This window comes from Nicotiana sylvestris, chromosome 1, assembly GCF_000393655.2.
Source record: "Nicotiana sylvestris chromosome 1, ASM39365v2, whole genome shotgun sequence".
Lineage (NCBI taxonomy): Eukaryota > Viridiplantae > Streptophyta > Magnoliopsida > Solanales > Solanaceae > Nicotiana > Nicotiana sylvestris.
Window position 1 is genome coordinate 90,007,152 of NC_091057.1, and position 27,102 is coordinate 90,034,253.

At 39.8% G+C, this 27,102-nt stretch overlaps 1 protein-coding gene across 1 annotated transcript; it reads right to left on the reverse strand.

Moving 5' to 3' along the window:
- Positions 1-17,594: 17,594 nt before the first annotated feature.
- LOC138872144 (uncharacterized) lies at positions 17,595-18,461 on the reverse strand. The gene has a single exon (XM_070150223.1). It carries the CDS (start codon positions 18,459-18,461, stop codon positions 17,595-17,597), a length of 867 nt encoding a protein of 288 aa, XP_070006324.1.
- Between the last annotated feature and the right edge of the window lie 8,641 nt (positions 18,462-27,102).

The window sequence follows — 27,102 nt, forward strand, 5'->3', positions numbered from 1 at the left end:
CCGTTCTTGGCGAAATTTTTTCTCAATCCTTCTGAAAAGTTTCTGACGCTTGATAAGACACACGTCTCTTTGCATTTAGGTGCTTATTCCTTTACTTATACGTTTCAATCTTCTTCTTTTACACGTAGCAGTTTTACATACTCTCGCAACTTCTTTGCATTCAACTCTTTGATGCTTTCGTCTTTCTTTAATTTTCTTTAAAGAACTTTTACCACCTTCGAGTGATCATGGCTTCCTTTACTAACTCTTCCAGGAACTCCGGTTTTCTTCGGCGGGGGCCCGAAGAAGAACAAAGAGAAAGAAGTTGACGTTGATGCTAACTTTCCCACAATAAGTACCATTATCCCTAAGCAACTCAATACAACCAAGGCCTTCGAAGAGAAGTTCCCTTCTTCAAGCTCTGGCACTTGGGCTGTTGGCAAATACCCCTCTTCTATTTGCTTTTCAAGCATTCCTGCTGTGAAGAAGGACTGTGATTGCCACGACCTCAAAATTATTGCTTCCGATCTGGTGGAGCGAGTAACCTTTGCTATGAAGGGCTTCATTTACGTTTACACGTAGCCATTCACTTTGGGCGCATTTTCTTTAAGCGAGGGACTTAACCCCGTGATTTTGGAGTTGTGCCACCAATACCAAACTTGTTTGGCACAAGTGGGCCCTTCGTTGTGGCGAATGGTTGCATGTCTACGGTGGCAGTTCCAGGAAACGAAGCAGGATCTTACCTTGGCTCATATGATAAATCTATACTCCCTCAATAATTTTCGTGGGGGAGTAATAAATTTTAGCAAATATGGCCACCATACTTTGCTCACCAGCATGGATGACGACAACGACCATGGATGGATGGAGCAGTTTGTCATTATTGCCACCAGGGACATTATCCCGGCCTCAACACTATCCTTTCCCGAGTCCTATACTTGTACATGCAAGTTCAAAGTATATCTTTTCTCTGGAAAAAATATTGTTTCATGTCGTTGCTGATCCTTCTCCTTTTAATATTTTAGCAACTCGGTGGAAACTACCAAGGGTTGAAGGCTTGAACAGGTGGTTTCAGAAGATTCTGGACATCACCCTGTCAGATACTCCCGGTGGAAAGACTTGGACCCCAAATACGGATAGAGGGCCAAGAATCATGGCAAGCTACCTCGTGAAACTGATTCTGCTCTTATTTCATTTTTGTGCATAAGAAAACTGGTTAATCTCACTTTTCGTTGGATTCAAGTATCTCGTAGGGCTCTGTTACCATCCATGTGGAGGATGTTTTGGTTGATTCCATGGAGGCTGTGAGGTTGTTGAAGGAGGCTTTCGCCCAAACAGGCACCATCGGATCTGCATCCGATACAAGTGCCTCCTCTCAAAGACGCTGGCCGGAGACAAGCAACCAAAAAGGCGGCATTCTTCTTCGGCCGATGGCAAGAATAAAAAAGTGAAGAAAGCCACACCCAAGCCAGCCGCACCCGCTGTGGTTATCGATGATGATGGGGAATTTAGTGATGAAGGGGCATCCCTACAAAGGAGACAATGACCTTTATCAGCTTAATAGAATGATCAATCTCGAGAGCTTATTGTAATGACCTGATCAGTTATTTTGAGCTCTGCGTGTCGTTCAATGGCTTGAGGCCTTGAATAACTTCATTTCAGGTATTATGACTTGTACATGTGATCGGAATTAAATTTTGGAAAGTTTAGAGTTGATTTGGAAAGAAAATTCTAATTTCGGAAGATTTAAGTTGGAGGAATTTACTAAGGTTTTAATTTTGAGTAAACGACCTTGGAATCGAGATCTCAAGGTTTCAACAGATTCGTATGATGATTTTGGACTTGGGCGTATGTCTGGATCGGGTTTGGATGATCCGGGAGTATTTCAGCACCTATTGCGGAAAGTTGGCATTTTGGAAGAATTTCATAAATTTGGGTTGAAGTGTATTTTAATGTAGATCAACTTCAGGATGAGAAAAGATCGCTGAGAAAGCATCTTGGCGAAGATAAAAGTTTATCGATGTCCGTTTAGAATTTTGAGCCTATGAATAGCTCCGTGTTGGGATTTAGAGGTCTGTAGGTCATTTTGGGATCATTTGGCGAAAGTTAGAAGTGGGAGTTTTTGAAAGTTTGATCTGGAGTGGACTTTTTGATATCGGGGTTGGATTCTGACTACGGATGTTGGAGTAGGTCCATAATTCAAATGTGAATTCTGTTCAAAATTTGAGGTCAATCGGACATGATTTGATAGGTTTCGGCATCAGATGTGGAAGTTAGAAGTTCAATAGTTTATTAGGCTTGAATCGATGTGCAATTCGTAGTTTTGAAATTATTTGGTATGATTTTAGGCCTCTATCATGTCTGTGTTATGTTATGGAGCAGTTCGATATGATTGGACGGGGTTCCGGGGGCCTCGGGTGTGTTTCAGATATGTTTGGGTTGTATCGCGCTCTTATTTGATGTTTCAACGTCATTTCTTTGGAGGGTACCATATTGACCAAATGACCTTTTATTTGTGATTGGATTAAAACATTAGATCCGTATCGTAATTAAAGAGTCATAGCAACAAGAATCACCATAATCTGATGTCGTATGAGAGAGTTATGCCCATTTCCGTGTCGGAAAAGATTGTTGGTTTCTGGTGCAGACTTTGTACTTCACGAACGCGAGGGATGTCCCGCGAACATGAAGAAGGAAGTTTGAGTTGACCGGTCAATGTGAAGATTTTCTCTTCACGAACGTGATGCTTTTCCCGCGAATGCAAAGAAGAAAAATTGCCTGGACAGTGTTTTAAACCGAGCATTTTAGTATTTTAGGCATATCTTGAGTTCTAGAGCTTTGTTTGAGGTAATTTTTGCAGCGTTATTCTCGTCTCAACAAAAGGGTAAATATATGACCTTTATTTTGATTTTTCTCTATAATTATTTCCATTGGTTATTATTTGTATCCGTGTTTGGATTGTAAAATTGGGATTTTGAGCCCCAAAGTTGAAAAATGGTAAATCCTTGATTTGACGGTCGATTGATGAATGAAATTAGATGATTTTATGGATATAGAATATGAGTTTTGGGTAATATTTATTTTCAATAATTTTCGGAATCCGGACATATGAGCCTGATGGTTGACTTTATTGACTTTTCGAGCAGGGTTGAGAATTGTTATAAATTAATTATTTATGAGTACTAGCGTATATTTTTATTGTTTGCACATTACTTGACTAGTTTTGGAATGAGGGGCACCGGTTTGAGGTGTTAGAGTAGCGTTAGAGCTGGTTATGGAACTTCAGAGTGAGGTAAGTCTCCTGTCTAACTCTGTGAGGGGGAAACTACCCCTAGGTGTTGTAATTGATATGTGTTACTTGTTGCGGGGGCTACGTATGCACGAGGTGACGAGAGTCTGCATGTAGCTATATTCATATTATTGTCCGGGTAGACTCAGGTTCACGCCATGCTATTGATCAACTCCAACCCTATACCACTAAAAAATGGCAAGAGTGGTCGATGCAGCTTTTACCCGAAAGGTCGGGATTGAATCCACAGAGAGTTAATATTGGTTTGGAATCGGGTTAATATCTAATCAAGCTATGTGCGTTGTTCTTAATTACACTTCTAAACATGTTTGGGTTTGTTATATTTTAATTTAATGCTAATGAATGCTTAAGTATAATATTTTTGTAAGGGTTTTCTCAATTGGTAAAAGGCACTAGGGAAGTGACTTACACCTAGGTGAGTATCTAACGGGGTCTAAAACATAGGGCGAACTTGTTATAATTGGGATCATGATATAACCATTACACATAATTACTCACTCTATAACTCTCGGTAGTTTGAGTGACTTTGCCCTAATTGACTTTCTCAAGCCCAATTGGGTGTTCAAACAATGCAAGCAAAGTTGGCTCAAGTCGGGTATTACTATCTCTAGGTTTAACCTTTTAATTGGAGCTATCAATCTCTTGAATGCACCCCAATTCCTTGTTAGCCTGAATTTCCTAGACTTAGTCTCTCTTTCTCAAGAAGAGCCTAAGTAAAGAGGCACAAATCAGTGTTTGCAACCACCAATTCAACAATTAAAGCATGAATCAAGCTAAATATCATTAACCCATAAATATTTAATCCCTAAAATTGAAGACCCAATAAATACCCACACTAGGGTTGGGTCACAATCCTAGCTAATGGGCTTAGCTACTTATAATCAAAGAAGAAATCAAAGATGGAGATGAAATATAAGCCATAAAAAGTAATTAAAAGAGTAAAATCTAAGATTAATTGCTAAAGATGTTCTAAAATTACTCTAAAAAGCAAAAAGCGGTTGTTCACGTGCTACACAAAATAACATATGCCCTAAAAATCTGAAAAAGAACTATTTATACACAGTTAAATTTTCCGAAAAATTGCTCCTACGGAGATTCCACTGACAGCGGAAAACTGGTCGCCTCAGTTCTTGGACATCCGTGGCCATGCAAAAGCAAGCGCGGACCGCGGTTCTTTTCTTTTGAGTTGGATCTGGATTTGATTCCGTTGGGAGCGGAAAAGCCACCGCTTCAGCTCTATCTTCAACCGCATCCGCGAAATATGTTCGTGGACCACGCTTTTAAATTTGAGCTCCAATCTTTAGTCCTCTGATACTCAATTCCGCTGAGGGTGAGATTTGGATCGCGATCGCGTCCGATGATTCCGCTGCCGCGTAATCTCACCGCGGCCAACGGTGACTGTTAAGCCCAAAAAGTGACTCTCTGAACCTTACTACCACTGAGAGCATAATTAAGGATGCCTCAGCGGTGGACCCTCCGTGTCCGCTCTATTTCTTCGTTGTCATCGCCTTTGACTCAACTTTGAACTTGTGCAGGTTTCATTCGTTTATGAGCTGGTTATGACTTTTTTTATCTCTTTTTGACCAAACACTGCAAACAAGCACAATAAGTTAGCTTTCAGGAATACTTGTACACATTTTTAATCCAAAACCCAAGCAAAAAGGAGCATAAAATAGATTAGAATCCCTAGTTATCAACTCCCCCAAACTTAAGCTTTTGCTTGTCCTCGAGTAAACAAAATAATTCCCCTCCTCAAGATAAAAGAAAGGAAAATTCCAGCTGTCCTAAAGTAACCTCATCAAGCATCAATTGAGACTAACAATTAACTTCAACTCAGATGCATTATTAACAATACACAACCTTTTCAGCACCATGGCTTTAATGTGACACAAAAGTATCAAGAGTTGACTTAACTCATCAAAGAAACTCTTTCTACTACATTGGTCATTGTGGAATCCAAACTTATACTCCTATACTCTCCATATGCAAACCTCACTTTAAGATTGCAACACTCAGAATGAGGATTGTGGAAAACACACTCATCTCTCTCAAAGGAAGGTCACAAGTCCGGCTCTAAGTACCATAAGCTTGCCCCTTATATGATTCACCACTAATGTAAGTTCACTCAACTCAAGATCATATAGGGCTTTTGGTTCAAGGTAGGATATATTGGTCTATGAAGGTTTCATCATTCCTTAAGGACTTCATTTTCTTCATTTCGGCTCACGTTTTCTTGACTCTTTGAGTCATTTACTTCTTCCTTAGTGGCTAGAGAGATACACTATCACTCTTTCCTGTTTATTTCAATCCTTTTTCTCTTTTCTAGTCTTTACAAGCCTTTCATCTTTGCTTTTATTGAGTCCCTTCATTTCTTCTACATTGTTCACTTTCTTTTTGACTTTTTGGCTTTTCTTTCTTTTTCTTTTGCCTTCCCTTTTCTTACTTTTGTACCTTTTATCAATTTTGCATTACTCGTCTCTTCCCCCAAACTTATACTTTTGCCAATTTGTGCTAAGGAAAGATCGGGTGCCAAGAGAGAATCATTTTAGAACGGATAAAGGCTTGTATCATGGTTATTAAAAGAACAAGGGCTATGGCTCAACGGGGTTGACTAGGGATATCATTTTTGGTGGGCTATGGATGTTTTCAAGTCTCAATTTGGATCAAGGAGAGCTTGATGTTTTATACGTCAATACCACACAAGAGGGGGGGTGATTTGTATGGTGACCAATTTTTCGCTTAAACTGTTTATGGAAGGACCTGATTCTTCTATGTGTTCCAACTACTACTGTTGCGGAATAATAAATATAGAAAGTAAAGAACACAAGTATTTTTACGTGGAATACACCCGGCTCAAAAGGTGAAAAAATTACAACCTACTACTCAGTAGGATTTTCCTCAACACTTCACTATATCACTGAGCCAAAACAGCATTTACAAAACTCTTTATAAACCTAAGGATTACCTCTAATCCCGTTGTAGCAACCAACCTCTAATTGTTGCGACAACTTCAAGTTAACTCTAACTTGAATACTCAAAGTACCTATTACAATTGCTTCTAGATAAAGCTGAAAAGTACAATATGAAAACACCTACTACAATTGAACTAGAAATAAAGAAAGACACATAAAACTCTTTATGGAGCTGGTTCTTTAATCTGGTTCATGTAGCTTCAGGTTTGCACACTTGAATTACACACAAACTGCTTGCAAAAAGCCTTGCTATTTTGCTCTCAATTCACGTTTAACTTCTGTGTTTTTGTGCAACACTGTAATGTGAGAACATCCTGTAATTTATAGAGTTAGTAGATGAAGAAATAACTAGAGTTCTGATGCAACTCTTCCTTGGTAGAAGAGTTCTAGTTGATTTCAACTTCTAACTCCTTCTCTATCTTGGATAGTATTCTCTTTGATTAAGGAGTCCTTCTCCTTATAAATTATGTAACCTTTTTGATCAGGAGATACTAAATACACCAAGTTAAGCTTATCTCCTTCACTTGCAACCCACATGCTCGAATCTGCCCGTTTTTGTGAACCTGAGGGATGGACTTGGTTCATCCTGAGTTCCTTTGTCAGTTTTCAAAATTAAACTTTACTTGGGCCAACAAATTCCCCCTTTTTGATGATGACAGACTCTGTGCTTTTCATAAGCTTAGGCCCTGTTTCAACTCAGCTCAACATCAACACAATGTTAGAAACATTTTTCCTTTTTATCACTTATCATCATGGACCAGGTATATTAGGTTATAAACATCACTTGTTTAAAGCACAACTTTTTTTCCCCTTTTGGCATCATCGAAAAGTTGCATAACAAATGTGAGATAACCAGATTTTAAAGCTTACTCATGGCCACTGAGGCTACTTCAAATGCAATCATGGATTAATCATCATAGATCAAGCTAATAATTTTAACCATCAAAGAAATATAAACAAACAGTTAGAGCAAAAGACAGTGAATTTCATTGATGATTGATATTATTCTACCACAAAGCATAAGAAGAAATAAAAATACTGAAAACATGAGCAAAAGAAACAAAAAATCCCGAACTGGGTCACTGGTTAATCTACACTAGGCTAGGAGGCTTAAGGCTAGGAAGAACTAAGTGCTTGGTTTTTAACTTGGAGGAGTTTCAGCACACCTTGAAGAATGCCATCATTCTTCTCTTTTTCTCTTACCAGCTTAGTTCTGAGAGCATCTCTCTTAGTCTCCATCTCAACCAATCTCTTCTTCATATTCAATCTCAACATCCTTAGCCCCACTTTCTTGCACCAAGGCTCTGATCTTGCTATTCACTGGTACCTTTTTGGATGAACTAGGTTCTTTAGGAGTGACATTGACTTCATATCGCAAGCAAGAAGAGTATTAACCCAAAAATGATCCATGCTTGTACTAACCTCCCACCTTTTCATAGATACATTGAAATGTGCAAGCACAATTGTGAGAATGAAGCCATAGGGAATGGTATGAGTTTTGGTGAAATTAATAACTCTATCAAGAAGCTGGATTATAGCTTTCAGTCACTTTCTTCTGTAGGTCTTGCGAGGGTTTCCTCTACAGATGAACCAGGTTCATCTCCCCAAACAACCATCACACATGCGTCTTTGGTTAAACTCACAAGAGTGGGTAAAAAATCAACCACTCTTGTCCCCTTTCCCCTCACAGTACTCCTATCACCCTTGCTCTCCTTTTTTTCTTTTTCATTTTTACCACCAACTTCTCCAGATACTGTAGTCTCAACACCTGCTATAGATCCTACAAATCTAGTTTCCAAATCTGCAACAACTTTAGAAATTGTCTCAGGAGAAACTTTAGAATCAGAAGATACTTGTTCAATTTCGGAAGAACCACTTTCTTCCCCCTGGTAGCAGATTTAAAAGAATCTAGGTAGTTTAATACGGTCAGGAGTCTTGAACGTAACCGGTTCACTTGTAGCGGATAAGTTCACAAGAACTTTGGTATTTGGTAGGACTCTGCTCATGATCCAAATATAGTTATTTCAACTTATGCAGAATGTAGAAAACATACCGTGTTATCTTGATGAACCAGGTTCTTCACTGATAATTCTCTTGTGTAAGTCTAAATTTGCCAAAATAGAGAAAATATCATTAGAGATTAATGAGTCATTTTAACACATGACACAAGAGTATACTATGTAAAGTATGAGACTGAGCAAGATTTAATCTAACTATACACAATTTACAGACTTTCTAACCAAATATTTTTTTTCCAGTTTTCTTCATTTTTTTCGTGTAACCTTGAACTGGTCCTTTTAGGTGATCTTAATCATCCCTAATTCCAACTTGTTCCTATCAAAGTGATCTTTACTTAAGGCTTTTGTGAAGATGACAACAATTTGCTTGTCAGTAGCACAAAACTCCACAGCGATCAAGCCTTTCTCATAGTTGTCCCTCAAAAAAATTATGTCTAACATCTATGTGCTTAGTTTTCTTATGATGAACCAATTTCTTTGTCATACTAATAGCACTAGTGTTATCACAAAAAATAGGGATGCAACCAACTTCAATACCAAAATCCATCAACTGCTGCTTTATCCACAATAATTGAGCACAATCATGAAGCAACAACAACATACTCAGCTTCAGCAGTAGATAAGGCCACTGAATTTTTCTTTTTAGTAGTCCATGACACAAGACATGAACCAAGGAAGTGTGCCATACCTAAAGTGCTCTTCCTATCCAGTAGGAAACCTGCATAATCAATGTTAGCCTATCCCACTAGGTTAAAATTACTACCTTTTGGATACCAAAGGCAAAGATCAGTGGTGCCTTTCAAGTATCTCAATATTCTCTTTACATTAGTCAAGTGGGACTCCTTTGGATTTGCTTGAAATCAAGCACAAAGACCTACACTACACACAATGTCAGGTCTGCTAGTAGTGAGATATAAAAGAGAACCAATCATTCCCCTATACAACTTCTAATCAACAGATACCAGGTTCATCTATATCCAATTTCGTGGATGTTGCAATAGGAGTGTCAATTTCTTTGGATGTTCCTTCCTGATTTGAGGAATAGGTTCACCTGAGGTTTGAGGATCGGTTCCTCTCTAGTCAGTTCCCCCTGTCATGTTGCCCTGGGTGGAAGAACCTGTTCCAACACCTGTTCCTTCCTATGATGCATATTCAGGATGGACTGTGGTTTCACTATTTAAATTTCTTATCATCCCAATCTCTTCATTATCTTGTTCCTGCCTCTTAGAAAGAATTGTAGTTTTTCCATAAAATAACATATACATTTTTTCTACACACAGTTCTTTTACTGCATATCTTATAAGCTTTACTATGTGAAAAGTATCCCAAGAATACTCCCTCATCACTTTTGGGATCACACTTACCTAGGGAGTCTTTGCCGTTATTGTGCACAAAGCACTTGCATCTAAATGCCCTAAGATGGGATATATTTAGCTTTCTCCCTTTAAGTGACTCATAGGGAATCTTCTTAATAAGAGGTCTAGTCATGTAACTATTTATGATGTAGCATGCAAAAATTCAGCAAACTTAGCATTTTCAAATTTAGTTCCATGATCGGACCTAATTGATGCAAGTTGATTACCTAGTTGTTTCTGAGTTTTTCTAACAAAAGAAGTAAACATGTCAAATGCTTCATCTTTAGATGTTAAAAAAAATTTCCAAGTAAATCTAGAGTAATCATCAACAAGCACCATCACATATCTTTTACCACATCTGCTTAATGTTCTCATTGGACCATAGAGATCCATATGGACCAGTTCCATCGTTCTGGTGGTGCTTACCATTTTCTTGCTTTTGAAATAGGATCTTACCTGCTTCCCCTTGCACAAGCCTCACAAATTTTGTCTTCCTTGAACTTAATATTAGGCAGTCCTATCACCAAGTCCTTGGAGACTAGTTTGTTGAGTTGACTTAGACTGGCATGTCCAAGTCTCTTGTGCCAAAGGAAGGGATCATTGTCCAACACACTTAATCAAGTGAGTTCATTTTCTGAAAGTGTGGACAAATCTACAATGTATACATTGTTTACTTTTTTCCCTGCAAAATAATCTTGTCAGTGGTAAGATTAATCACAAAACATTTTGTAGAGGTGAATGCTACCAAGTTACCTCTATCACACAATTATGATTGTCTTATTAGGCTGTATTTTAGGCCATCTATCAAGTAGACATTCTCAATAGAGTGAGAATCATCCTTACCTACCTTTCCAACCCCAATGATCTCACCTTTCTTCCCATTTCCAAAGAAGACATTACCTCCTTTGAGGTCCTCAAGTGAAAGGAATTGGTTCTTGCTTCCTGTCAAATGCTTTGAGCAGCCACTACCCATGTACCATATTTGGCTGCTCCCCTTCACTTGGACCCGCAAAAGGAAATCAAAAGTTTGTCTTAGGAACCCAAACTGGTTTGGGTCCCTTTCTATAGGCAAAAGGGTGAATCAGATTCTTTTTAGCCCAACCTGGCAGCCTATTTTTCCCTTGAACAAATTCTTTATTCTTTTGACTAGCCTTTTCTTTTGCAATACATTCACTTTTATAGTGACCAGTTTTATCACAGTATGTGCAAATTTTGTTCTCAGGAAGTGTGAGGTGCTTGCTTTTGGGATCCCACTTAGGTTCAGGGGTCCTGTATCCAAGTCCTCTCTTGTTGCTACTATGGTGTTCGTGTAGCCATGTAAGTGCATCGAAGGACCTGTTCCATTTACAGGTTCTATCTAGCTCGTTCTTAACCCTATTTATATCCTTCTTAAGGACTCTTATCTGCTCATCTCTTTTGTACAACTCATTTTTTATTTTTCCTACATTTTTTCTAAAGTGAGTTGTGTGTGATCAACTTTCTTTTTACCAGTCCCTTGTTTCAGTTTTAAGTTCTCAAACCTAAGTTCTAGGATACTAGTGTCAAGTTCAAGAACCTGGTTCTTCAAATCAACATTTTTACTATCACTCTCATTAGCCCTAGACTCTAGAATTTTTCACTTGGCTTTTAAAATCACATACTCCTTAGACAGTTGTTCCTTTTCATTGTTTAGATTCTCAGATTCATCAATGAAATCCAGGAGTAACTCAGATATACTTTCTTTAGACAAAAACTTAATCTTGTCTTTGAGATGAATTATACTTACCTCAGATTCCTCATCGGATTCTCCAATTGCCATAAGTGCTTGTTCATCTCCATCTTCACCTCTGAGTCCTCATCTGAGTTTTCTCCCCATGCAACAACCATAGCCTTTGTTGATCCTTTGTTCTTCTTGGGTTGAACTTGTTCCTTCTTCCTGTTCCTTCGTTCAGCTCTTTCCTTCTTCCATTTAATTTCCCATTGAAGTCAATTTTTGATGTGGTGATCAGTATTCCCACACTTGTAACACCCCTTATTGGTTTGTTTTTCAGGAACCCTTGGTTTGTTTTTTAGGAACCCTTGGTTTGTTGTAGCTTCCACTTCTTGAAGGACCCTTTCCTCTCATTAGGTACTTCTTGAAGTACTTTGTGATCATGGTCATTTCATCCTCCTCTAGATCAGCACCTTCAGTGATTTTGAATGCCAGCCTCCTTTCCTTCTTGGGTGCATCCATCTTCATGGTTTGCCTTCTAAGTTCATAGTCAGTGAGATTTCTAATTAGCTCATCCAACTTAAGAGTGACAATGTTCTTTGATTCCTGAATGGCAGTGATTTTGCTTTCCCAAGTGACTGACATAACCCTTGTCAAAATTTTCTCAACTTTGTCCTCTTCAAAAATAACCCTTCCAAGAGACTTAAGTTCATTTGTCAGTGTGGTGAACCTTGTATACATCTCCTGGAGTTAAGTTCAAAAATAACCCTTCCAAGAGACTTAAGTTCATTTGATTCCTGGACTTAAGTTCTTGTTTTTGGCACATCGACTCCTTCAGCATTCTTCTTCATAATAGCCAGGGGAACATCAGTGACAATGTCCCATAGCTGATAGTCTTTTTCGATAATGTGATCTCTCATCCTATTTTTCCACCAAGAATAGTAGTGACCATTAAAGCGTGGAGGGACACTACTATACTTTTGCCAATTTGTGCTAAGGAAAGATCGGGTGCCAAGAGAGAATCATTTTAGAATGGATAAAGGCTTGTATCATGGTTATTAAAAGAACAAGGGCTATGGCTCAACGGGGTTGACTAGGGATATCATTTTTGGTGGCTATGGATGTTTTCAAGTCTCAATTTGGATCAAGGAGAGCTTGATGTTTTATACGTCAATACCACACAAGAGGGGGGGGGGTGATTTGTATGGTAACTAATTTTTCACTTAAACTGTTTATGGAAGGACCTGATTCTTCTATGTGTTCCAACTACTACTGTTGCGGAATAATAAATATAGAAAGTAAAGAACACAAGTATTTTTACGTGGAAAACACTCGGCTCAAAAGGTGAAAAAATTACGACCTACTACTCAGTAGGATTTTTCTCGACACTTCACTATATCCCTGAGCCAAAACAGCATTTACAAAACTCTTTGTAAACCTAAGGATTACCTCTAATCCCGTTGTGGCAACCAGCCTCTAACTGTTGCGACAACTTCAAGTTAACTCTAACTTGAATACTCAAAGTACCTATTACAATTGCTTCTAGATAAAGCTAAAAAGTACAATATGAAAACACCTACTACAATTGAACTAGAAATAAAGAAATACACATAAAACTCTTTATGGAGCTGGTTCTTCAATCTGGTTCATGTAGCTTCAGATTTGCACACTTGAATTACACATGAACTGCTTGCAAAAAGCGTTGCTATTTTGCTCTTAATTCACGTTTAACTTCTGCATTTTTTGTGCAACACTGTAATGTGAGAACATCCTGCAATTTATAGAGTTAATAGATGAAGAAATAACTAGAGTTCTGATGGAACTCTTCCTTGGGGAAGAGTTCTAGTTGATTTCAACTTCTAACTCCTTCCCTATCTTGGATAGTGTTCTCTTTGATTAAGGAGTCCTTCTCCTTATCAATCATGCAACCTTTTAGATCAGGAGATATTAAATATACCAAGTTAAGCTTATCTCTTTCACGTGAAACCCACATGCTCGAATCTGCCCGTTTTTGTGCACCTGAGGGATGGACCTGGTTCATCCTGAATTCCTTTGTCAGTCTTCAAAACTAACCTTTACTTGGGCCAACAGAGCCTATAATCACTTCTCAAGTCGAGCTATACTTAGAATTTCACCTAGACAAACATTCAGGGCAAGTTCTAGACTCATTGGCACGGGACTTGGACTTGCAAATCAATACCTCACCTCACAAGCTACTGGATTGCTAAAGAGACAGAGTCGAGGTACCATAACAACCTTAGCTAAGATTTGAGCAACACAAATGGTCCCTAAAAAAACCACTTGATGATTTCTTAGTCAACACAAGAGTCTAAAGGTCACAACTATCACCATCCTTTACACATCAATTTGTTTTTAACCATAATGTCAAAGGTAAATGTGTTAGGCCCAACTGAAGCTTTACCTGAGGCACTATTGTTCACTAGCTACTATTTACACAAAAACAAAAAAAATAGACTCAAACCCTTAAGAAGGTTGTCATGCTATCCATCATCGAGAAGAGTCACCCGGTTCATACAAACTCCACCTTTGGAAAGAACCGTGGCATTAAGAAAACCAAAGGCTTATTGATTACGAAAACTTGTAAAAATAAGAAGCTATGAACTAAAAAAGAAGCTAATAAATGAAATAAGAAGCTATACTATTAAGGAAAATTGCAAAAGAAGTTATGAATTAAAATACGGAAAGTAAACTGAATATGTACAATAGGGAATTGAGACGAATATACATAAGAGGGAATGAATATATACATGGAAAAGTAACTTTATATACATACCGAAATTGAAAAATAACGAAAAGTGAAAAATAAATAGTAAAGTTATATACATACCGAAAGTGCCAAAATAACAATAAAGAAAAATCAGTATCATAATTACAATCCAATTATCAAACATCAAAATAGGACCACCCCCCTCCAAATAAAAACTAGCATTGCCCTCAATGCTAATAGCAAAAATAAGATCAAAGAGGTGTTAGAGAGTAAAGAAAACTCCCTATGGGTCCTTTATCTGCATGGGGTCCAGTGGCTGGGTCCCTAGGTCACCTCCCTCAGGGTCCTGTGGCTGGCCTGAGGCACCTCCCTCAGGGTCCTCCAACTCAATCTCCAAGTCATCTGCATGGGGAATCAGTTGTCTCCTCCTAGGATCTCCATCAGCCTCCTGCTTCGGTACCTGCTCTGCCTGAGCTGCTGGAATTGGGTCCTCTAATAATAGCTCCAATGGTATGTCTCCAGTTGATTTCATCTTTTCCACCTTTCCTCTCAACAACTTCACTGACCTTTGAGGCCCGAGTCTTTTTCAGCTTCTTTGTCTGCTTGCTCAGGTCCTTAATTGATTTCCTTGAACTGCCAGAGCATCTATGATGAGCTTCTGCTTGCCCAGAAGCTTCTTATGGTTGTCCAGGAACTCCTTGAGAGATTCCTCCACTGACGCTGGCACTTTGGACTGTGCGGGAACTGACTGGGCTGCCACTGAGCTGGATAGTATAGACAACTTTGATGTTGCTGCCTGCATCCAGTTGTTGATGCTAGATAGAGTCTGGTTCAACCTATGTGCAGTCAAAGGGTATGCTGACGAGGAGGGAACTGAGAAAGGCACAAAAGTAGATGGTCCGAGGGGATGTGGTATGGTAGTGGGAGACTCAGAATCAGTGGCCACCACTGCTGCCTCTTCAGACTGGCCAGTAGAAGTAGTAGCTTAGCCCTTGGACTTGGGGTTGCCTGGAGCCTAAAGGGTGTACCATGAGAATGGCCTTTTTGACTTCATGTTGGTGTCGAAGTCCATTTTCTCAACCTCTTGATCCTCCAGGTACATGGTGAGGAAGTTCGAGAAAGGGTAGGTTCTCTCATCCTTGTTCACCACTTTAGTGATCACATTAGACATGATATCGACATTGATCGGGTACCCCGCCATGATGGCTGCGACTATAATCATTCGACAAACCGGCATGTCACTGTCATGAGTAGTGGGATCTAATCTGCTATAGACAAATGTCTCCCAACCCTTCACCTCGAAGCTCAGGGTGTTCCTGTAGATAGGGACCCCCGCTGTCAACCAAGCTGGAGTAGTACCCGGGAGAGCAAGTATTGATGCCAACCATGGGTGGGCCGCCTCATCCATAGACACCTTCTCTAAGTACAACGACTCATATTCATCATTGAATCCGACATAGTCGTTCAGAGTCTTCCCATCAAACATAATCTTCAAGTTCCGCACCTTGGTCACAAATATGCGCTTTTTTATGTGGGCGAAATTGGCATAAAACTCTTTCGCTAGGTGCTCATTGGCATCTGGAAACTTGCTTGTGAAGTGTTTCCACCCCACTCTATCATCAAATTGTCGCTTCACATTGGGGTTATGGGGCAGAAGATCCCTTTCTATAAACTGACGCTCATGTATGAGTGACCTTTGAGGCCACCACTCCCGAAATTTGTGGTAGGCCTGCTCACTGACAAATCTCGACTGCCACACCACCGGGTTTCTTGTTATTGCCAACCCTCCAGTCTGGGTGTCACCACCCCTCACGTCATCAGGATCTCAACATCTATATCTATAGGGTCTTATCCAGTTGAAGAAGCTGGAGTAGCTGGATGTTAAGCTAATGGTGAGGATTCACTACTCTCCGCTGAGCTATCAGACGACTCAAAAGAAGCAGGAGAAGTAGGAGATGCCGGGTGTGTAGACACGTCTCTCAATCGAAATCTCCCTGGGAAGTTTGGTATGTGAGTGGCACAAAATCACCCTGTGAGGCCTTCTGGGAGAGAACATAATCACTTCCCTCGGAGTGGGATGCAGCTCTGTCTACAGCTCTGATATCATTCTGTATTTTCCTAATGTATTTCCATACTGCTAGGGGTAACTTGATTTGTCCTCATCCCTACCCTGGGAGGACTCTGCTTTCCCTTTTTGTTTCTCACTACTACCTCTTGATTTAACCATTGTCTGCATATACAATCAGTGAAAGATCGTTAGTATTGGTGCTAGAAGAAGCAGTAAAGAAAAGCATATGAACAATTAACAGTGTTTTAAAAACACTCAGACCTGCTGACAACAAATAAAAAAGGGCGGCCACAGAATGAATACCACTGAGAGTGGAAAAAGGATCGCGGTCGCGGAGACATGGGGATCAGACTACCCATCCTCTGATTCTAAAGACCCACTGAGCGCAGAATGTTGGGCGCGACCGTGGAAGTTGCATCGCTATCCGCAAAAAAATAACCGCGGTCACGGACCCATTTTTGTTCTTCTCTGAACATAGGTACCGCTGACCGCGAAAAATGAAACACGACCGCATAAAACTGGCCGCTATCAGCAGTATTTTCCTTTGCTGACCGCAGAATCCAAAACATTCCAAACTCAAATTTTGCACATGGACGCTGATCGCGGAAATACATCCGCAGCTACGGAAATCAAAACTGGGAAATCCTAGGGTTTCATTTTTTTTCTAGACATTAACGGGTATTATGAACATTTACTAATCTCTAATAGGCATCACTAATCGCTAACCCATTAACCCTAACTAATTGTAGCATCAAATAATAACACTCATGAACCCTAGTTAAAATTAAAAGAAAAGAGGAAGAAGAAATAAAAACAGAAAGACAAGTACATATTGAAGAATAATGATGAAGTGAAATTACGAGTTATGTAATGAGGGATGAGAATGGACCTCTAATTTGGTGTTTTTGCGAATTAGGGCTTAAATGAACAGTAAAAATGTGCTTGAGAAGTCAAAGATCAAAAAGGGTAAAGGGTCTCCTGACCGTCTATTTATACTAACAGACTGGGACCCACTGAGCTTACCTGGTGCGACCACGGAATTTCACCGCGGTCCGCGCTTTTGACGTATAGAAGGGCTGCTTGTTTAACACTTCCACTGAGAGCAAAAAATGGGGAGCTACCGCGGAACTGCACCGCTGACCGCGAAAAATCCTCCGTAGACATGGATGAAACTTCAGAGAAGTCTCATTTTAGACTTTTCAAGTCCGCGTCAGCTACCAAATTATGCCTCCACGAACTGGCCTCCGCTGACCGCAAAATTTGGAGAGTTGTCAACGGTCCAACTATAGACTTTTCCAAATTTTTCCAGCTTTGTCCTGCACTGCATCAAACATTCCTACACACATCTCATAACCAGTCAGTCCAAAACAAATCCTACACTAAGAAGAAAATCAAAAATAAAATAAAAAACACATGGGTTGCCCCCCAAGAAGCGCCTGATTTAACATCGCAGTACGACGCAGGTTATCATCAATCATTTGAGATGGATCATTGCCACCACGTGGATGTCATCAAACTTGCCAAGATAATGCTTCACTCTGTGCCCATTAACTCTGAAGATTTCACCATTTTTGTTTTTCAAATCAATAGCACCAAACAGAGTTACATGCACCACCTCAAAAGGGGCACTCCATTTTGACTTGAGCTTTCCCGGAAACAGTCGTAACCGAGAGTTGAATAAGATAACCAAGTCACCCTCCTTGAATTTTTTGCTCCATGCATATTTGTCATGTAAGTACTTCATCTTGTCCTTATACAAGGACGAGTTGGAATAGGCATGAAATCGGAACTCATCAAGCTCATTGAGTTGCTCTACCTGGATATTTGCTACAATATCCCACTCAAGATTTAACTTTTTCAAAGCCCACATGGCCTTGTGCTTTAACTCAACCAGAAGATGGCACACTTTCCCAAATACCAACTGGTACGGAGACATATCAATTGGAGTCTTGTAAGCAGTCTTGTAAGCCCACAAAGCATCATCCAGTTTCTTTGACCAGTCAGTCCAATTTACATTGACAGTCTTTGACAATTTGCTCTTTATCTCCATGTTGGAGAGCTCAACTTGCCCACCAGCCTGAGGATGGTAAGGGGTTGATACCTTGTAATTGACACCATACTTTGCAAGCAAAGTGTCAAATGCCTTATTGTAGAAATGAGAACCCCCATTACTGATAATTGCTCTAGGAGTGCCAAACTGAGTAAAGATATTATTCTTGAGAAAAGACACCACACTCTGGGCTTCGTTGTTGGGTAAAGACACGACTACAATCCATTTGGAAACATAATCAACGGCCACCAGAATGTATGTGTTGCCACATGAACTCACAAACGGTCCCATGAAGTCAATGCCCCACACGTCAAATATGTCAACCTCAAGAATAGTGGTGAGAGGCATTTCATCCTTCTTTGAAATTCCACCAGCTCTCTGACACTCATCACATCTCCTCACAAGCTCACCCGCATCCGTATACAATGTAGGACAATAAAAACCACAGCTGAGCACTTTTGAAGCAGTCCTCGCCCCACCATGATGACCACCGTAGGGAAAGGAATGGCAAGTATCAAAAATACGCATTTGCTCCTCTTCGAGCACACATATTCGGATCACACCATCATTACAAATTTTGAACAAATAAGGCTCATCCCAATAGTAGTCCAAGCTATCCTATTTAAGCTTCTTCCTTTGGTTAGAAGAGAGCTCACTCGGGACAATGCCAGTCACAAGAAAGTTGGCAACATCCGTGAACCAAGGCATTCTATTCACATATACGAAGAGGAGTTGCTCATCAGGGAATGAATCATTAATTTCGAGGCCATCACGGGGCCTCCCCTCCTCCTCCAAGCGGGACAAGTGGTCCGCCACTTGGTTTTCACACCCTTTTCGATCAACAATCTCATGGTCAAACTATTGAAGCAATAGAACCCATCTCATCAACCGAGACTTGGAATCCTTCTTTGTCATCAAGTAGCGGAGTGCAACATGGTCAGTATGAACTATCACCTTGGCACCCATGAGATAAGGCTTAAACTTCTCCATGGCAAACAGAATTACTAGCAACTCTTTTTCCGTCATCGTGTAATTTACTTGAGCATCATTCATTATTTTGCTTGCATAATACACCGGGTGAAACATCTTGTTTACTCTTTGACCCAAGACCGCTCCTACCGCAACATCACTTGCATCACACATGAGCTCAAAAGGTAAGCTCCAATTGGGTGCGGTAATAATGGGAGTGGTTGTCGATTTGTGCTTAAGAAGCTCAAAATCTTTCATGCACTCATCATTAAACACAAACTTTGCATCATTCTCCAACAATTTGCACAAGGGGTTCACTACCTTGGAGAAGTCCTTGATGAACCTTTGGTAGAACCCCACATGCCCAATAAAGCTCCTCACTCCTTTGACGAAAGTAGGAGGAGGGAGTTTTGAGATCACTTCAATCTTCGCTTTGTCCACTTATATACCGTTCTTCAAGATCTTATGGCCGAGGACAATGCCCTCCTCGACCATAAAGTGGCACTTTTCTCAATTAAGCACTAGATTTGTCTCCTCATATAGGGCCAACACTTTGTCAAGATTACCCAAATATTCTTCAAATGAATCACCCACAACACCGAAATCATCCATGAACACTTCCAAGAAGTCCTCCACCATGTCAGTAAATATAGCCATCATACACCTGTTGATATCCAATTTTTTTCTATATATTTTTATACTCAAAATACTTTCAAAATAGCATGTTTATGCATATATAAGCATGCTCAAGTATTTTGGTATTTTCCCCAAATTTTTAAAGATTTTCAAAACCAATTTATTGTCTATTTTAACAGTACAAAATCCAATAATTATTTCCGAAATTATCATTTTGGTGAATAATTTATTTCCATCCTCATAGTTACACCAAAATATAATTAACGTGATTTTGCATATTTTTACAAATTCATTTGATATTTTTTAAGCTAAATTACATAAAATTGCAATTATGGCCTATATTACGATTAATAGCATTTTGCAATCATAAAATCATTTCCAGCATTTTTAGATTAATTTTTATATATTATTAATTAGCTCAGTGCTTTTAATTTGTTTTTAAAATCATTTTACCATTTTTAATAAATGAAAAGGTTAAAACTGGCTATTTAACATGTAGCCTCAGTTCATTTCAATTGTAGCCCCATTACATTTCAATTCTAGCCCAAAAGTGATCCAATTTCAAACTCAAATTCGGACGACCCAATTCTTATTTTTACCCGACCCCTTAACCCCCGTTTTCAAACCCGTCCGAATTTTCTTTTAAATCCTGGTCGTTGATCATTTTGATTAACGGTCCTGATTCACCCTTTCCTTTTTTAATCCCCTAAACCTCTAACCCTAACCCTATTTGCACAATGACGCCGCCTCTGAATCCCAAAACTCTCTCAAGACTCTCAAGGTCCTTCGGAACCCTAGCCTCCTCCTACCTTGTTCCACCGTGTTTTCACCGGAGTCCATGGCTTCTCAGGCCATGGACAACCTATACTCACCTCCTACGGCTCTTGCATGCATGATGCTCGAAGGTTAGAGGCCAGACCTCAAATGTCTTCACTCAGACCTTCACCGATTCGAAGATTCCGGCCATCTCCGGCCTTGCTCCGACATACCATGGTGTTTTGAGCCTGATTCTGACCTCTCCGACTCAGATCGGTGACCTTTTCAAAGCTTTTTCTAGGGTTCTTATGAAACCCTAACCCGTCGAGGTTTTCCCCGATTTTTCTTTTAGATCTGTTGTGTATCTATGCTCTACTTGAGTGTTCAAACGATTTCCCTAACTTTTCTTTCAAAAATTACTTTCTGAAGCCTCTTTTACCATCTAGGGTTTTCTGAAAATGCGTAAGTGTTTATCTGACTTTCTTCTCCTTTTCTTTTGTATGTATTTGCCTCTACTGTGTTCTTATATTTTCCTTCTACCACGTATGTTCCTATACCGTGCTTTCTATATTCCGTTCTTGTATGTTCTGCTATTGTGTTTTCTACACTATGTCCTTGTATGCTTTTCTACTATGTTCTACTATTTTCTTCTACCATGTTCTGGTATGTTTCACCTACTGTATTCTTCTATCATGTTCTTAAGTGCTCTTACTATTTTTTCCTTCTACTGAACTTTGTTTAAGCCTCTTCTAAAAGGATCTTTTTAAGCATGCTTCCTTCTACTGTTCTTATCAGTTTTTTCTCATTATGCTTCGAATTAGTTCCTTTACTCTGTTGCTTTGAACTCTTCTATAGTATTTACATGCTATTCATGAGTTCTGTTGCTGCGAGAAGCATGTTAGAAGTTTCAGTTCTTTTCAGAAACCTCTGAACATGTTTCGATTCAACTGCTGGACCTCTCATCTTTGCTTTATAGTTTGCCCGAACTGGAGTTCTTATTTCAAAACCCCCAACTCTTTTAGATTAATTTCGAAGTTTCATATGATTCTGACCTTTTGATAAACTCTTCTAAACTCTGTTACTGGATTTTCCACTGATTTTACGATGACATGACAATTTTTCTTTCATACTTAACGTGTCTGTATGCTCTTTATATGTGATGAACCTTTCTGTAAAAGGGCTTTCCAACTTGTGATTGATTCATAATCCCTTTTAATAGGTCTAATTGATTGCTACTGATTTTCCTTAAGTTAAAATCTTTCCTCTCTTTCTGACTTGGTTCATTGGTAATGTCGAATCCTTGATTCCTTAATTTACTAGGTACTAATTGATTTACTGTGTTCTTGCCTTATTTGGGCTAACCGTATATTTTAAAATTTTCTTTCCTTAGTTAAACCCCTATGTATTTGCCCCTAATTTCCTACTTTACACAAAATGTTTACTTGATTCTCTTTCCTTAACTGATTGCTGTCCATTACCGTTTGAGTTTGAACTCCTTAATTAAAGGAAGTTCTTATGTTGATTGATTATAATTGATACATAGTTCCATAATTACTATGATTCTTCCCTTACTCTCTACCTATTTTCCAAGCTATAAATACTCGACTCTTTTTCTTTTCACCTTAACGGAATACACATCAGAGCTTCACTTAATTCTCACAACCCCTTCTAAAACTTTCTGCACTTTGGCTTTCTCAAGACTTCTGCTTTCATTTGTTTTTCCTGAAACTAGTATGTCCTAGTTTTGATTCTAGCATCAACCCCAATGAGTTTACTTACAAGCTTTTATGTCTATGCCTACTTTACTGCTCTGTAGAATTCAACTTCTATGATAGTATGCTTATGTCTTGCTATCTGTTACTGCGATGAATCCCATTCCCCATACCCCTTTATATGCTTGAGCTGTGGTTTAAGACATGGCAATACACAAAGTTATTGTCCATGGATTAAAACTGGATCCTTTGGATCCTAGACTCTTTCAATTTACCATACCCCATTCCCTTAGGTGTGTTGAGTTGAGGTATAGCCTGGCAGCATCCAAGTTGCTGTCCAGGGCTAAACCTGACCTTCAATAGGTCCTAACTCTCTAATTTTTAGCTGACAGGCTGGTCAGGGGTGTGCCAGCACTCCTAATTGCTGGGCATGACCACCAGCCTGCCTTGGCATTCCCTAATTCCCCTCTAATGCACCTACACCTATTCCTAGAACCTTAAGTTCTGCCCCTCTCTTTTGAGCCTTGCTTTAGGACCTTGAGTTCCCTCTGAACTTAGACATTTGAGGGATGGCCCTTCCACACTGCACTATAATCTAATTCTATAATATATTTGGAGTGTAAACACTGCCTGGAGTTCCTGAAACTCCTTGGATCTCTGAAACACCCCGGATGAGAGAAGGCTTTGGAATCTGATCTTTGGAAGTTGGTTTAGTTCATATTTCAGACCTGGGGTCTGAATTAGGCTCTCCTTGGTTGGAATCTTTAATTTATGATATATTTTTCTTATTCATTCTGATCTGTAATAATCTTGTAATAAACATTTGTGGTCGGCTAGTGGAAAAGGGTAGGGAACTATGCATGCAAGGGGTAGATACCATGTTCATAGGGAATTACTATACTTCTAAAATTCTGCATCTTCATATAGACACCATGTTTATAGGACTTTCCGCATTCTGCATCCGTCATTAGGCAAACCTATTATAAGATTTAAATACCTAATCAATTGCATGTAGACAACCTGCCTATGGGATTCCTGCATAAGCAATAACAGTGCTCAAATTAGTAACACCTAGAAAGCATGTCTATAGGAGCTGTTAACTAACCTGAATCGTCAACTCGCTTATAAGCCTAAAATCAGTAGAAATAATGTTTAACGCCTGCAGATCTTATGTCCCTGTAATTGACAATTCTTTTTCTGCAATCAGTTTACTTCTTTATTTCTGAAACTAATAGATATCATGCCTATAGGTTCTGTTTAACGCCTAGGCAAGCCTTAGGGTAAAATTTTGTAATTGCATCAATTTTGATAATTACAACCAGCGGGCAGGCCTAATTCGGACTTCTTATTTGAAAAATATATGTAAATTAGCCACCCTTCCTACGTTAAGTTTAATACAGACCAAACCAGTATTTGTAAGTCATGCTAGATAATCTGCTGCTTTGAATGAGGAGGCTAACTTGAGCCTTAACTTCTATTTGTTTCCCTTTTAACTGCTATCTGTTATTGCTTGTCGCCTAGACTTTTATCCTTTTGAAAACTCCGCAAAAGCCCCAACACCCTCCCCTTTAGGATGAGGAGTCCCATATGCCTCCGGGACTGATAGGATTAGGACGGGTAATAGCATGCAATAAGTAACGATACCATTTCGTGCTTTAACACCTTAATGGGGTGGGAAGGTTAGATATGAATATGATGACCGATGCGCTAATATCACGTGTGACCCCTCTTCTGAGGAGTGATTGCTAGGTATTGCATTGAAGTGATCCATATTAATTATAAACTTAGGACCCCCTCCCTTTATTTGCTTTCATCTCTTCTTGTAAAACTATTCAAATCTTTTTTTTCATAAATTTCTGCCCTCTCTACTTACCTTCGAAAGTTTTCAACCTGATTGCAATGTTATATGCGAACCCTTATTTGAGCCTTGATTGTTTACTTGTAAATTCACAATTGTAACATGGCTGGGACCACACTAGTGGATCTTGAGGGGTGCCTAACACCTTCCCCTAGGGATAATTTCTAGCCTTTACCCTAATCTCTGGTCTCTTCATCTCAAACCCTTCTTAAAGTGTCCTAATGCACTATAATCATTAGGTGGCGACTCTTCAAATTCCGAAACCCAATTCTCGAAAGGGAATAGAGTTGTCCTCCCAATGTCGTATACCCGATTTCGACCCATTAGAAAAAGGGGGCGTCGACAACACCGCTGAAAGGTAGCCGGTGCATTACACAAACCTAATGGCATCCTGGATAATGCAAAGGTGCTATATGGGCATGTGAATGTGGTTTTTCAGAGCAATCAAAATCTGGTTGTAACTTGAGTACCCATCCAGAAAGCAATAGAAGGCATGCCCAGCAAGTCTATCCAGCATTTGGTCAAGAAAGGGCAATGGAAAATGATCTTTGCGGGTCACTTTTATTTAGCTTTCGGTAGTCCATGCACACCCTCCAACCGATGACAGTACTGGTGGGAATCAACTCATTTTGCTCATTGGTGACCACAATCATACAACCCTTCTTCGGCACACATTGCACCGGTGACGTCCAAGAACTATCCGAGATGGGGTACACAACCCCTGCATCTACCCACTTGATCACCTCCTTTTTGACAACCTCTTGCATAGCCTCGTTCAACCTCCTTTGATGTTCTACGGAAGGTTTGGCATCATCTTCAAGTATAATCTTGTGCATACAAAAGGCGGGGCTTATTCCCCGAATATCATCTAGAGTCCATCCAATTGCCTTTTCCTTCTTTGAAGCACCTCCAGTGTGGCATCTACCTGCACGTTAGTAAGACACAAAGAAAGACTAACGAGTAAAGTTGAACTAGGGCCCAAGAATTCATACATGAGGTGTGGAGGTAAAGGCTTCAACTCAAACATGGGAGGTCTCTCGATGGAGGGCTTTGTTGGTGGAGTCTTTTTGTTCTCAAGATCCAGGGAGAGCTTACGGGGCTCATAGGAGTAAGAACCCATTCTGTGCAAGGCATTGACACACTCTATCCGGCCTTCATCCTCGGTCACATCATGGTTCAACAATACCACTTCCAAAGTATCCACCACATTGATTATGGAACTCGTGTCATCAACTATCACCTCCATTACAAAATCCACAAAAGAGAAAACTTCAGTACTATTCGGCTGCCTCATTGATTTGCACATATGGAAGACAACCTTTTTATTACCCACCCAGAAGGTGAGCTCCCCTGCTTCCACATCAACCAATGCCTTCCCTGTTGCAAGGAAAGGCCTTCCTAATATTATCGGCACCTCATAGTCGACTTCACTGTCCAGAATCACAAAATCAACAGGCAAAATAAACTTGTCCACCTGGACAAGAACATCATCAATAATACTAAGCGGCCTCTTCATTGTTCTATCAGCTATTTGCAATCTCATGGAGGTAGCTCTCGGTTGACCAATTCCCAAAGTTTTGATCACGGAGTAAGGCATCAAATTTATACTAGCTCCTAAATCACTCAATGCCTTTGCAAAATCTGCTCTCTCAATGGTACAGGAAAGGTAAATGCGCCAGGATATTCAAGCTTTAGATCCATCGAGTGCACAATAGCACTCACTTGATGAGTCATTTTGATGGTCTCACAATCCATAGATCTCTTTTTAGTTACCAAGTCTTTCATAAACTTGGCGTATCCAGGCATTTTCTCAAGAGCTTCCACTAAGGGTACATAGATCGACAAACTTTTCATTATCTCAATAAACCTCTTGAACTGGTTTTCACTTTTCTGTTTTTCATGTCATTGAGGGTAAGGTGGAGGAGACCTTGGCAAAGGAGTCTTGGCTTTAGGCATAACCGTTTCTGGCATGTCTATCACGTGTTGCCTAGACGGGTTCACATCATTTTGAGTCTCCTCCTAAATATCCTGAATATCAATTCTCACTTCAGCATTCAAATTCTCTTCACTCACTTGCTTATCAACTATAGGAACATCATCATCTTGCACTTCAACCTCATCATTCACAACTTCCTTTTACTTGGAGGTATTTACTTTACCACCTCTACCGCTTCATATTATCACCGACATTACATGCCCGATATTGTTCCCACCCTTCGGGTTTACTATCGTATCACTAGGTAGAACCCCCATAGGGAGAGTATTCAAAGATTATGAAATTTGGCCAAGTTGAACCTCCAAGTTTCGGATTGAAGTATTATGGGATGCCAACTGGGCATCAGAGATGGCATTCTTTTTTGTCATTTGCTCAAACATCATATCGATCTCTCCCATGTCATTGTTTGACGAGCTAGGACCTTAGGACGGAAATGGAGGCGGGTTGTTTGGTTGTTGATATATCGGAGGTCTTTGAAAGCCTTTCCCCCTATTTCCTTGATTGCCATTATTCCAACCCCCTTGGTTGTTGTTTCCTCCCCAATTGATGTTGTTGCCACTCCAGTTGCCCTGGTTGTTCTAGCTGCCCCTATTTGATTGTTGTTCCCCCAATTGTTATTTCCCTAGAGGTGTTGATTCCCCTAGTTTCTTTAGGATCTCCACTGTTGTTGTTGGTTAGGAGAATTTCCCCTTTGTCTTTGGTAGTTGTTCACATACTGAACCTCTTCACTTTGTTCATCACACCCATAATCTTGGTGGAAACCACTGCTACCTTGCTCATATTGATCCGAATTTCCTTGACTTTGTTGACCTCTTTGTCGCCTCTTGTTGACCAACATGTTTACACCTTCCATAGTTTTTACTAGTCTTGGCGCTTAAACTTGCTGCAATTGAGCTTTTTCCAACTGGTTCATTGTTGTAGTTAACTCTACTATTGCTTGGCCATGGTCATTGAGCTCTTTGTGCTGGTGAATGACAGTGGGATCATTGTGAATGGCCATGGTGC